Source organism: Chiloscyllium punctatum, chromosome 22 (genome assembly GCF_047496795.1).
Source record: "Chiloscyllium punctatum isolate Juve2018m chromosome 22, sChiPun1.3, whole genome shotgun sequence".
Lineage (NCBI taxonomy): Eukaryota > Metazoa > Chordata > Chondrichthyes > Orectolobiformes > Hemiscylliidae > Chiloscyllium > Chiloscyllium punctatum.
In genome coordinates this window covers 36,286,491-36,301,047 of record NC_092760.1, presented here as the reverse complement: position 1 = coordinate 36,301,047, position 14,557 = coordinate 36,286,491, and the positions used below count along the sequence as shown (strand labels likewise).

Genomic DNA, 14,557 nt, shown 5'->3' with positions numbered 1-14,557 from the left:
GCTGGCGAACCACAACAGGCCTGGTAGCATCAATGGAGAGAAAACAGGGTTAACGTTTCGAGACCTGTGACCCTTCTTCAGAAAATCTACTTGTTGGCAGCTATTTAAATTCTTGCTTCGGGAACTTGGAGGTGGTTGGAATGTTTAAGTCAAGGGAAGGTGTGTATTTTTATGGCAAATTTAAATTTGCAATTCAAGCTTATTATTTCATATGTTACGTTACTGCAGTTAGCTAAATTCTGTGGGTCAGGTTTGGCTGAAGATAGTCTTTTTTGACTGACCCCGTTTGCTTTTCCATCTGGCAGTGTCCATCTTGCTGCCACTCAAAGAAGATGCAGGTCTTCTTTGAGTGGCAGGTCAGACATCACTCTGTCATGAAATCCGGGATGTGATCCTGAACAATCCTGTGCAGCATATCTTCATTCACATCTGGTGTTAACACTTCAAGTGATGTCCAGAATCTTACTGAGGCACCATTAGTAGATCACATCCAATTGATGTGACCGCTTCGCTATTCTCTTCCACGTCTCACTGGTTTAAATCGAAGATAGATAATAGAATGAGTATGTAGAGTCATGGATTTATGGGTGTATTGATGGTGTTCAAGTTGTAGACTGTGTGCAGCTGCAGACTATTGTGGGGCTGGTTGAAGATCTTTCAAAATATTCCGCCTACCTTGCCTTCTGTTCCTTACCTGCTAATAGCATCCTGCCTATTCTTGCGGTGGATTGGTTCAGTGAATTTGCTTCTTAGACCAAATATGTTCCTATATGACCCTGTAGAGGAACTTGGAGTCATTCTTATTTGCTGCTGCTTGTGCCTCTCTGTCTTTTAATGCTATCCATCCTCATCTGCCTGTTCTCCAGCTCTTCATCATAGCTTTATCTAATGTTCTGTACCTTTCCCCATCTTTTCATCTTTTCTCCATATTCTTCACCTGGTCCCTCTTGCTCTTTGCCAGCTTCACTTTCTCAGCCAATTTCCACACTGGGTCAGTGAACCATTGTTCTTTCTGCAGTCACTTTCATCCCCTTTTTAAAGAATTCTCACTGTTCCCCAATGTTTCTCAACCTCAGTGGTAAATAGACGGTGGAGAGTGCCAGCAGAGGTTGTATGATCTGCCATGTTCTTCAAGTTCCTCCATCAATGTCATGTTGTTGCCTTCTTCAACTTTAGGTGAATCTTGCCCAGCACAAAGTGCTGGCCTTACCCCATATCAGCTGCTCAATAATTTTGGATGTCTGTAAGCCTCTCTGCTACTGACGCAGAAAATACAGGAAGAGCTGTAGTTGTGGGCAACCGGTACCCGAGCTACAAATGTTTATGCAAATCTTGAGCACAGGAAGAGCTTTCGACGTCACAGATTCTGCTGTAAAGTTTGGGGTTGTCAGGGATGAGACATTTCTTTTGACTTTCTTTCAATACAGCCAATTTGGCTGCTTCCTGCTGTTCCTATAGTTTTTTTTTTACAGAGTGTGGATGCTAGCCTCAAGCCTAACCCACCTCTTTTCCAAACACAACTGAGATTGGTGTGTTCTGCAGACTGTGCTCCTCCAGGTAATGCTCCTGAAAGATTGTTCTGTCAATGCTGCTTCAGTTCAAGATGCAGGACCTGCCGAGACATTGGCAGCAACTTTTTCAGAGACCTGAGGTCTGAGAAGATCTGTGGTAGATATAATATTAAAACAAACTGAAGTGAGAACAAATAAGAAAACTTTGATAGCTTCTCTCAGTATCAAAATAAAAGAGTCAGTGTGTTTAATGTCTGGAATGACACACCAATGAACAGCATTGGCACGAAGGGGATGAAAATTGTTGTCTGCTTGGAACTGGGATTGGGAGTTGAATGCAGCTTAGTTATACCAAAAGGCATGGTGATATTTTCTACTTAACTTGTTCAAAGATGTTATTACACACATGTGGAGCAGGTGGAATCTGAACTTGGACCTCCAGGCTCAGAGATAAGGATACTACCATTGGACAAGAACAGATTCCCCCCCACCCTAAAAGCATGCAAGAAAGAGTGCACCCAGCTGGACCGGTAAGGCTAGTGAACTGGGATTGAGAGAAATAAAATAGATTGTTTTTGCAACATCGATTTGACAAACTGAACAAGGAAATCGGAGAAGCTGAGGGGCACGGAGTGATTTACTCCACAGAGATCTTTTTTGTTTGTCAGCATTGATAAGGAGACATTTCCCTCACTCGGAAAGGCAATAAGTCCTGAAGTACATCACAGTCCAAGGATTTAAGTATTCTGTATTTGTTTGGCATTTTTTAAATGTTATCATGCTTGTCCTTTTAAAAATCAGCAGTGTGGAAGAGCCTAAAGGCACAGTGAATAGGCAAGACAGGGCTAACTATTATTAACATTATATGATCTGCAACAGGTATTTGAAAGTCATCATACCTGCCCATTACTGTTGATTAAACTTGACACTCTTTGCACTCCATGAGTCCTTTGATAGGGCTTCATGCAGACACTCAATCAATTGGATCACTGTTAGTTTCGCAGCTTCTTAAGCTTTCTTCAATATTCTGTTATGTCTTTGTTTTCTTTAGCTTCAGTTGTAGAACATATAAGATGGTCTAATATAGCATTATTATACTTAACTGGATAACCAGAACCAGAATCGGAGCATTATCAGGTGATGGAGGATGCAGTAGTACAATTAGGAAAATGAACTGTCTTTTGCACAGCACTGGAATTGCCTTTCATAGCAACAATGAGGATTCTGGCATTATAATTTGCATTATAGACATATGGTTCCCTAGGGAACAAAAAAGAGTCAAACTCTGGCAGTTTTTGGATAAGGAAAAATGGTACAAACTTATAGAATTTATCTTATACCCCAGAAGACCCTCCCTTAAAGTAATGAACTTGCTTATTCCAGTTCCAAGCTGAGATCAACACTTTCAGGTAAATCCATATTGTTAACTGACCACTTGATGACCCATGTTGCAACAATCACACTTCATACACATGCATTACTTTTGATTTGCTTTGACAAAATATTCTATAGTAGTTTAGATGTGTCTTAGGATATTACAACACAGATGCCAGTGTTTATAGTAATATAACATAACTGAAGGAATTTATAAGGCTTATTAATTGCAAAGAAAATGTACAAATCTGAAATGGGAGACACACAAAAGAAATTTCAGTTTCTGACACCCTCCTACCCACCTCTCCCATATCACTGATACCTTACTAAAAGTAGTCGCGATTCTCCAGTAACTCATCCAAGTGTCCATTATTCATTTGCAAGTCTGATACTGTAACAGTAATCGTCTTTACTGCAGCGGGTCTCACAGTTAGCCTTTGTCCTTGTTTGCCATCATGGAGTACTTTCAACAGGATGACTTCTCTAACACAAGGTTAATGAGATCCCTTGTGGCACTTCAGTTGCTATCCTAGCTGGGAACAGCTCACAATGCAGGATAGCAAATGAACCAGTGATCTTCTATTGCACATGGTTAATACTATAATGGACAGACTCCCTCAATAAACCATCAGGGGACAGGTACAGATAGTGCGCATTCACTGTGATTGAAACACAATCTACAGTCACAATTAGATTCTACCTCCTGTTCAATTAATAAAGTAAGTGAAAGAACTCCATTATGGCTCATTGGATAATTTATTATCTAACAGTGAAATACAGACCAAAAAAAGTGTCAGTTTTGATTGTTAGGCATGCTGCATAAGTGAGATTAGTTACTAGGCCAGCACAGTTTTCATATTGACTCTGTGTAAAATAGATGATTCAGATGATTCCTTCCACTAAGTGTTATTCTGTGATGACTAATGCAATGTATTTTAGGTGTGCACGAGTTGGTACCGCCTATGAAAGCCTAAAGGACAGTTACCTATCAGCATTCAGGCCCTGAGATCCTAGGGAACTAACGTGCCTACACAAGCATAACAGAGCAATACCTTCAGCAAACCAACCCTAGTACCACTGCACCCTTACTCCCACCCTAACAGCTTCCTCATCACCAGCTGCCTCTCATCCCAGTGGTTGTGGTCATGATCCCAAATTGCAGAGATTAGGTCATTTGTACTGTCATGATTGGTAGATCCTGACTTCTGCAATCCCAGCTAGGGATACCACTGATGTAATGGACATCACTATGCAAGAAGAAACTGTGAAGAGTTAACAAGATTCACCTGCTCCCCTGGAGAACTAGCAGGTCTTATGCAGGAGATAATCTCCTCTGGTATCTATCACCCTTCCTATTCTTGACTTCAGACCCAAGGCCTTCAATCTGACTCAAGCCACCTCCCAGCTGGAATTTCACATGTAGTTAGGGACTCTCTCCAACACCACCCCTTGACTTAATGGGGAGAGTCAAAAAACTCTATCCAATTAACCTCCTGTTGAAATAGAAAAGGGGAAAGCAAGTGGATTCCTGGGTTTCACTTCAAATCCCTGTTTCCCAGGTTGGAAATGAGCCATTGTGCCTTCTTACATCTCAGAGATTTTAGCGATTTACTTTCTAGCCTCACATTTGCTTATTGGATCATGGACTGAAGCGTATGTAATGCCAGTGGCATTATCTGTCCCATAATCCTGGTGCGGGCAAGAGAAATTTAGACAGAAAGATAAAAGTAACAATATGTAGAAATGTTCACTGTGGAATGTATTGATTAAAATCGAGATGTACCGTTGGATGGTGTTCATTTTCTTGCTTTTTATATTTAGGGATTGTTGCCATGAACTGCTGGGACATGTCCCCATGCTGGCTGACAAGACATTTGCTCAATTTTCTCAGGTAGTTCCATCTTCCTTTGTAATGAATATTTACCCTGTACAACAACAATCACTGAGCATGTAAGTTCTCTTTAGATCAGTGATCTTTGAGGGTTGTTCAAAATAATGAAGGGCTTTGACAGAGGAAGAAAGAAGAAACTGTTGTCACTGGTAGAAACCATAAGATAGAATATGCAAAGGAACCAAAGGCAGCATAAACACAATTTGTTTTTACTGAGCGAGTTTTTAATTTTAGAACTGTTAAGAGCAGTGGAAGCAGATGATATTTAAAAGGGAATTAGATAAATACTTCAAAAGGAAATATGCGCAAGGTTATAGGGAAAGGGGGAAATTCAGACTAATTATATGATGATCTTTGTGATTTTGATCTTAAATTATGCAACTGTTGTGTGGGTCATAATATTCAATTGCCTTGTTACACAATGGTGTCTATACTGCAAAATAAATGGGATAGATACCATAGCACTGGTAACCCCATCACTTTTCTGAGTTTCTCACTGGTAGAAGCAGTTTGCCCCTAAAAGCAGTCAAGACACATTTTGATCTCTGTATTGTGATACATGTTTTTTTTCAAATTTCAAAGATATACTTTATTCTTAAAAATATCTTTATTATCATAGTCACGAAAACAATTTGGTTCTCTACAATCACACATGAAGAAACAAACAAACACTGGAGTTTGACTCTATATCCAGCAAACAAACCCAAGGCATTTCTTTCTTGTACAAGATTATATTTTACATACATTTGAGACATCGGGGGATCCGATGACTGAATGGGCCCCGGCCTAACTTCAGCAGAAAGACCTTAGATGGTGGTCTTTCCCCACTGCGCCTTGACAGCAGCTACCCAAACTTTAGTGCATCCCTCAGTACATAGCCTTGGAATGTGCCAGTCTGCAACACTTGATTGAGGTGAGCTCCTTGCTCTGGAAGACCATGTGCAGTCAATGTCTGTACATGTATTCCATTCACTTGGCATGCCAATGTGTTTGTAATTGCAGAGTTAAAATTTCCATGATACCCAGTTTATAATCCAATTGGTTTATTTAAAAGTACAAGCTTTTGGAGCACTGCTAGCTATCTGATAAAGGGGCAACGCTCCAAAAGCTCGTACTTTCAAATAAACCTGTAGGACCACAAACTGGTGTCATGTGAATTTTAACTTTGTCCACTCCAGTCCTACACCAGCTCCTCCACATTATGGCTATTGCAGAGAGCACTATAGAGTTCAGAGCTGGCACTGAAGTCATTCTTTATAGGGATGTTTGCTGTTATCTAACCCAAAGGTCTTTCTGGGACTACTTTATGATTCAGTCTCTTTTCTCTGCCCTTTTCTTTAACATCTTTAAATAGTGTGAGGAGCTCACTGCTTGTCATACGCTTGGTAATCAGCTTCTCCCTTCCCCATGATATATAAGACAAGAGAATAATGAGACCATTGATCAAGTAATGGATGCCGTTTGCGTACATCTATGTAAAACTGCATATTGTGCACAACATAGATTCAGCATAGATCTAAGGCAAGGGATAAAAATGCATTCATTATGACCAGAGACCCAAGGAACTGAGACTATTCCCTTTGTGTTACAGAAGGCTAATGTAAGATTAAATGCAAGCATTTTTATAATTATGAAGCATTCAAGTAGGTTTAATTAAAAAAAATTCTCTTTTCTGTGATTGGAATACTGATGATGAAGAGTCATTAAAATGAACTGAAGGTGCAAATGTTATTACAGCATGGATTGCTCTGTCATAAGAGGTGTTGATGAAGGGACTGCAGCACTTTTAAGGGAAAATTATATAAAAGAGACTGAGATGTGTTAAAAATTGCATGGAAGTTTTAAATTTTTCTTAAGCATTCTCGGTCATTAGCCCAGAAATAGTGAGAGAATGACAAAATCTGCCCAAGAAAAATGAAGGAACTGGAAGGGTATGGTGCACTCATAAACTTGCTGCCTTTATCATTGGAGCTCATTAGTTTTGTATTTTAGCAAGTTTAAATATGGGAGAAAAATAATCTCAAAGTGGTAAAGAAGGAAAGGATGAGTTGATGATCAGCGCCTGTACTGCCAGCTCACTTAGTTTGTCTTTGATTACTGTAACATCTAAAGTCCTTCTGTCATCTCAGAATATTGGTCTTGCCTCCCTCGGAGCAACTGAAGAGGAAATTGAAAAGCTTTCTACTGTGAGTATTACCACATTCATGTGGAAATCACAGCAGGTCAGGCAGCATCCATGAGAGAGAGAGAGAGCAAGCTAGATGACTCTCCATCAGAGCTGATGTGAAGTGTGGAGGGGGTAACATTTGTGCAGTAGGGTGGGGTGGAATACTGGGGAGAAATAGTGTTGGTTGTTCAGATTAAGTGATCGGAATGTGAGAATAGTAGAGCGATAATGTGTCTAACAGCCACACTGGAAAGAACAGACAGTCCCACTGGAGTGGGTGGAGGGGAGGGATGACACTGTGACAGAGAATGTAACAAGTAAACTCGATTACCTGAATACCAATTATCTGAAAATCAGATTATCAGAAAGAGATTTCAAGGTCCCGATGGAAACATTACATCAAAGACGTGCTTCCAACAGTGATCACGTTTTTCGTTTACAGTGATTAAACTGGCATAATCTTCAAATGACTGTCTGCTCGCCCTTTCTCTCTCTCCACACATTCCCTGGAGTTCTACACAGGGATGTACCCTAAACCCTCCTTCCCCTGATAATCTCTCCAACATTGTCCTGTACAGGGCAAAGGTGGAACCTGTCAAAAAGTGTGTGTATGTGTGCGTGCGCATGCACGCACTATTTGGAGACTTACCCCACAAAGGCAACTGCAGCAGTCTTGTTGGTGTCCAGTCCAGCTGCTCCAGAGAGGGGGCAGGTGTGTATGGAGCTAGGGGCCAGCCGGGGGGGGCGGTGTTGCACAGGGTTGCAGGCAGGGGGCAGTGTTGGATGGTTTTGGGGGCTGGAGGCAGTGTTGGATGGTATTGGGGCCAGGGACGGTGTTGGACAGGGTTGGGGGTGGGAGGTGGTGTTGGACAGTGTTGGGTGTTGGGGTTGAATGGGGTTGAAGACGAGGAGGCAGTGTTGGATGGTGTTGGGGGCGGGGGTGCGGAGATGCACAGGGTTGGGTGCAGCAGGGCGGTATTGCACAGGGTTGGGGATGGGAGGGTGGGGTTGCACGGGGTTGGAGGCGGGGGCAGCAGGGCGGTGTTGCACAGGGTTGGGTGCAGGGGGCGATGTTGCACGGGGTTGGGGGCGGGGGTCGCGGTCTTGCGCGCTGTATGCTGCTGCAGTCTGCTGAATGGGGAGCAGACTCTAAAAACTCTGAGCCCCAGAGGAAAGGCATTTAATCAATTGATTGAATAATCCATTATCCGAGCGAAATAATGCCCGCCCATCTCGTTCGGATAATCGAGCTTCCCCTTGTAAAGCTACAAGAAAGGGAAGGAATGGAAGTGGGTTCACAATCTGAAGGTGCTGAACTCAATATTAAATCCAGCAAGTGCCTGGTCTGAAGATGAGATATTGTTCCTTCAGTTTGTGCTGTGATTCGCTGGAGCACTGTAGCATGCTGAAGACAGACAAATGGGTGTGCGAGCAGAACACTGTGTTAAAATGATCAGCTACAGGAAGATCAGGGTCATGCTTGCACATGGACTGAAGGTGTTCATAGAATCCCTACAGAATCATAGAATGATAGAATTCCCACAGTATGGAAACTGGCCCTTCGGTCCAACAAGTCCACACTGACCCTCTGAAGAGTATCCCACCCAAACCCATTCCCCATTACTCTACATTTACCCCTGACTATTGCACCTCTCCTGTGTATCCCTGAACACTATGGCAATTTAGCATGGCCAATACACCTAATCTGCACATCTTCGGATTGTGGTCTGTGTTTACATTCTTCAATGTAGAGTAGATTCAGATTGTTCATTAAATTAATTTCTCAAGTAAGCTGTTTGAAGTGAACATCACTCAAACTATCTCATTGCTTCCTCACACTGCATTGAGTAGTTATTCTTCATAACCTGTCTGTTGCAGCTTTACTGGTTTACTGTGGAGTTTGGACTGTGCAAGCAAAATGGAAAAATTAAAGCATATGGAGCTGGTCTGCTGTCATCCTACGGTGAGCTAATTGTAAGTGGTGCTGTATTCACTGGGTTTCATGCAAAACAACATTCATTTTTACTCACGTCTTACTGTTTTTTTTTTCAAATTATCGGCTTCAACAGGTTTTTCGGAGTGGAATTGTTGTATTCTTGTTCTCTCTCATTTTTTTCTTTAACTCACACGAGGAGTTTCCATGACTTTGTGTTTGACTAATGGACATTCCATAAGACCATAAGACATAGGAGTGGAAATAAGGCCATTCGACCCATCGAGTCCACTCCACCATTCAATTATGGCTGATGGGCATTTCAACTCCACTTACCTGCATTCTACCGGTAGCGCTTAATTCTTTGTGACATCAAGAATTTATCAATCTCTGCCTTGAAGACATTTAGCGTCCCGGCCTCCACTGCACTCTGCGGCAATGAATTCCACAGGCCCACCACTCTCTGGCTGAAGAAATGTCTCCGCATTTCTGTTCTGAATTTACCCCCTCTAATTCTAAGGCTGTGTCCACGGGTCCTAGTCTCCTCGCCTAATGGAAACAATTTCCTATCATCCACCCTTTCCAAGCCATGTATTATCTTGTAAGATAATGTAGAACTTTGTGGCATTTTGCAAATCATTGCATCTTATTTGCTTGATGGAATTGATCAGGCAGCACCTTCCCTTTCAAGATCTATGTTAACTGCTGGAAACTTGATCAATACAGTGTAGATTATTAAATTTACGCTTAATAATATAACTGATTTATAATCTCCTGGGCTTTTTTGTGGATTAGATTAGACTACGTACAGTGTGGAAACAGGCCCTTCGGCCCAACAAGTCCACACCGCCCCGCCGAAGCTCAACCTACCCATACCCCTACATCTACCCCTTACCTAACACTACAGGCAATTTAGCATGGCCAATTCACCTGACCTGCACATCTTTGGACTGTGGGAGGAAACCGGAGCACCCAGTGGAAATCCACACAGACACGGGGAGAACGTGCAAACTCCACACAGTCAATCGCCTGAGACAGGAATTGAACCTGGGTCTCTGGCGCTGTGAGGCAGCAGTGCTAACCACTGTGCCACCGTGCCGCCCACTGGGCTCTCCAGAGTCCAGTGATAGTTCTAGAATGATTGTTGATACATTACCATTGACATGGTTTTTCTCAGCAGTGTGGGCAAAATATTGTAGAATCTTGGGTGAGATGAGATCAAAGTCTTTGGTTATCTCTTTAGTAGAGATCATGATATTCATCTCATCCTTGTAAGTTTAGTAGTCATTCAGAATGCTTCTGTGTTGATCCTCCATTTCAAAGCCATGTTTAAATTTTAATACTCCCACCTCATCTCAGATTGCCAACTTACTAAGACAACCTTCCATCCTGGCTTTGCCTCATTGTATTTAGCTCCTTATGCATCAGGTAAAGACAGAATTGGTCTTTGATCCAACATCCTGATATTCAACTAGTCTGTCAGTATGGGCTCATACATGTAGATAGTAAATGACTGTTTGCACTCATGACCTGTAATCCATCAAGATCGACTTACCGAGTCAGCATCTTATAAAAGGTGAGGACTGTAGATGCTGGAGATCAGAGTTGAACAGTGTGGTGCTGGAAAAGCACAGCAGGTCAGGCAGCATCCAAGGAACAGGAAAGAAGAGGTTGCATTCATAGGCTCTTCCTGATGAAGAGCTTATGCTCAAAACGTTGACTTTTCTGCTTCTCTGATGCTGCCTGACCGGTTGTGCTTTTACAGCACCACATTCTTCCACTCAGCACCTTGTAAAGACATGTTGGCATTTTGTTTGATTTACTGAGGAAGAATAAGGTATTGCTTTGTTTATATTACAGACAATGTTCTGTGCAGCTTTAGAAATAAATAAAATGTTTTAAAAATCTGTGTGTTCCTTAATATATAAAAGCCGATGTCAAACCTATGCTACCACTTAACCTGAAAGTTTGGTTTGAGTGATTTTTCACCTGAAACTGAATCTGACGTTTTATGCACAGCACTCCCTGTCTGATGAACCCGAGTTACGGGAGTTTGACTCTGACGCTGCTGCTATACAGCCCTATCAGGATCAGACATACCAACCAGTGTATTTTGTATCTGAAAGTTTCAATGATGCTAAAGACAAACTGAGGTAAGTGGCTTTGTCAAAATGTAACAGTTGAATGCATGTACAGTGAGCTAAAGATAAACATTTGCATTGATCATTCAGCTAATTTACTAAAGATATCTCTTCTAATCACAACCTTCTCTTTTCTGGAAGAAATTTGGGACTGGATTAGTAAACTAATAATCTGGATTAACGAACCAGAGAAGTGATTTAAATCCTGTTTGAGCATTTAATAAGAATCTGAAAGTAAGACAAAAAAGCTTCAGATCAAAATGGTCAGGAAAATGTTAGATTGGGTTAAAAATCCAACTGGTTCACTGACGTACTTTGAGGAAGAAAAACTGCCCTTTACCTGATCTGGCCTCAATGTGAAGGCTTTCCCATACCAAGGTGGTTGAGTCATAGCTGCATCTCTAACAAAGCTATAACACAAGGACTGCAGCAGTTCCTGTCTGGCTTACCGACACCTTTCAAGGGCAATTAGAGATGGACAATAAAAATTCATTTAGCCAGCAATCCCTACACCTCATGAATGAATTTATAAAAGTGCTCTCAAAGCATAATCCCTTTAGTAGTGTTGAAGGATGTAGTAATATTTTATAATGGGGAGAAGATTAAATCAACTAACTATAACTCAGTTTGTTCTTAATTGAGGATTGGCTGTTATATTTCAAACTCAATGCTAAATTTGTGGCAGTTTGGGAGAATCACATTCAATCATCCCATGGATTTGTTAACGGCAGGTCATGAGTGACAAATTTAATATGATTATTTTGACAAGGTATGTCTTGATATATATTCATACCCATAGTATTTTAGAAGATTCAGTAAGGTATTTGGCTGGAAGCTTGCTATATAAATTCAAGTGTATTGTATTCAAGGAAACATTACAATATAATTTGACATTGGTTCACCAGCAGAACACAGAGGATTAAGGCAAATATTTATTGCACAATTGGAAAGTGTTGATGTATGCATCAGGGCTCATATTTTGCTCTGAATATATGGAGAAAGCAGCACTTTCTTTTAAATTCAACTGGTCACTTTCTCAATAATCTGAAATTTGCCAACCACGACTTGCTCCTTAACTTTTTCTTGAACATTGTATAGTTCAAACCTTGTGGATGTTATGCTTATTCAGGAGAACCATTCTGGAAAACAAAAGATTATGGTATAAAAGTTGAAACCAGCATTTAATAATCTGAATCAAGCAGTTGTTTTCACTGAACATTATTTCTGATAAAAGTTTGGCTTTTGCACTTACAGAAAGTATGCAGCCAACATCAAGCGGCCGTTTTCAGTGAAATACGATCCATTTTCCAAAACCATGGAAGTATTGGACAATCCTCAGAAAATCAAGACTTCTTTGGATAATCTGAAGGATGAGTTGCAATTGCTGACTGATGCACTGAATGTTTTATCCTAACATTTGGCTCTGCATGCAATCATAGAATGTACTTCATCTCTATTATTATTGCATTGTAAGCTTCATTATTTGTGAGTCAGACTTTTTAGTTTTCATTCTAATGTAGCCATGTGTGGGTACAGGCAGGAACATAAAGTTGAAGAAAGTAGGGATTTTGCTTCACTGCCTCTGCCAGGTAACCTTTATTTCTTTTGCCTCCTGGAGTGTTAGAGGAGGTGTAGGCAGGTAAAATTGGTCTTTACCACTGTAGAAAAAGGGCCCATGATGAATGGGCAGCTTGCTTTACATGGGCAAAGAAAATGATAAGCCATGCTGAGTTGATTATTGCAACACACCCCACTTGATTACAAATTGTGCAAGTGGATAAGCTTGCTTGAATGAATGGGGGACTAACTTCTATGTTGTGGCTGCAATCCCCTTCCCTCATCATGTTCTTAAGTGTTGAAAGGACCCACCTAGCCTTGCACCTCTCTCAAAATTGGCTCTCTGGATATTTTCTGCCGAAGTGAATAACTTCATAACTACCGTGTTAAATCGAGTCTGCAAAGTGTTTGTCTGTTTCTATCCACATTCTCCTGAAGTTTACTGCTGTTCTACTCAGTAGTTTCCCAGCTGCCAAGCTTCTATCATCCATAATATTGAAAATTGTACTCCTTTCATCGAAGTTCACATCACTTTTATATATATGTAACAAGAAAAACAGTGGTTCTAACTTGCGTCCCTGCGGAGTGCCAGAGCATATTTCTCTGCAGTCTGAAAGACATCCTGTTGCCATTACCCTCTTTTGTCTTATTCTTTCAGCTATTATGCACTCATTGTCTCTGTCCATTTAGCACCACTAATTTATGAATATGTTTGTTGTAAAGTCATAGTCATAGAGATGTACAGATGGAAACAGATCCTTCAGTCCAACTCGTCCATGCCGACCAGATATCCTAACTAATCTAGTCCTATTTTCCAGCACTTGGTCTATATCCTTCTAAATCCTTCCTATTCATATATCAATCCAGATGCCTTTTAAATGCTGTAAATGTACCAGCCTCCACCACTTTCTCTGGCAGCTCATTCCATACGATTACCACCCTCTGTGTGAAAATGTTGCCCCTTAGGTCCCTTTTAAATTTTTCCCTAAACCTCTCCCCTCTAGTTCTGGACTCCCCCACCCCAGGGAAAAGGCCTTGGTTATTCATCCTATTCAGTTCCCTCATGATTTTATAAACCTCAATAGGTCACCCCCGCAACCTCCGACACTCCAGGGAAAACAGCCTCGCCTATTCAGCCTCTCCCTGTTGCTCAAATCCTCCAACCCTGGCAACATCCTTGTAAATCTTTTCTGAAATCTTTCGAGTTTCACAACGTTCTTCCGATAGGAAGTGTGGAACTCTAATCCATGACATTTGAAAGCTCACATACGCAAAATGTACTGTGGTACCTTTATCAACTTCCTGCTCCTTCATCAAATAATTCAATCGAGTTACTTTGATGTGAGTTACCTTAAACATGTGGGTTGCCTGTCCCTTACTAAGATTTAATCTTGCCCTGTAAAATGGCATGGTGTCTTTATCAATAATGTCATGATGTTCTGCTTTAAAAGCTGTTAGTATTGAGCTTTGGGAAGTTGATCTGCTTGAGCCAACCCAGGCCAATGGCCAACCCTCATTCAGAGTGTGCATTCTCACTGACAAGCCTGTTACTGTCATGTTGACTCCAGTTGTTCTTCGCCATGTATTGTGTGGCAGCGGTCAAGTCTAATGTCTGTCGCAGGAATCTTACACATTCGGGCTGGAATGTTGGCTTTGCTCTGTTAATGTAATAAACATTGTCTTGGTTGGAAAGAAAAATCATTCTGTGATTTTGTATTGAATTACCTCTCCAAAGACTTGTTGCGGTGACCATATGAGAAAGCATTTACAAGCCAATATCCAAAGCACATGTAAACCTGCAATAAAAGAATAAACTGAAAAAGATGAAAACGTTAAGCAAGTAAGTTAGAATCCAAAAAAGGAAAATATCTGAACACTTCTTTCATCACAGCAGACAGTCAACATAGCAAACCTCCTTTCAAAGCACTGATATCTACAAATGCAGAAACAAAATAGGCAGTGGGAAACAGAAAGAGAGCAAAA

At 41.1% G+C, this 14,557-nt stretch overlaps 1 protein-coding gene across 1 annotated transcript in view; it reads left to right on the top strand.

Annotated features, from left to right (window-relative positions):
• The window catches only part of th (tyrosine hydroxylase), a 64,401-nt gene extending 50,117 nt beyond the window's left edge, over positions 1–14,284 (top strand). The window contains exons 9-13 of the mRNA XM_072592015.1: positions 4,707–4,776; positions 6,906–6,962; positions 8,822–8,917; positions 10,896–11,029; positions 12,272–14,284. Of these exons, the coding sequence (XP_072448116.1) occupies positions 4,707–4,776; positions 6,906–6,962; positions 8,822–8,917; positions 10,896–11,029; positions 12,272–12,431 (517 nt within the window). The 3' untranslated portion in view covers positions 12,432–14,284. The remainder of the gene's footprint in view (positions 1–4,706; positions 4,777–6,905; positions 6,963–8,821; positions 8,918–10,895; positions 11,030–12,271) is intronic.
• Positions 14,285–14,557: the final 273 nt, after the last annotated feature.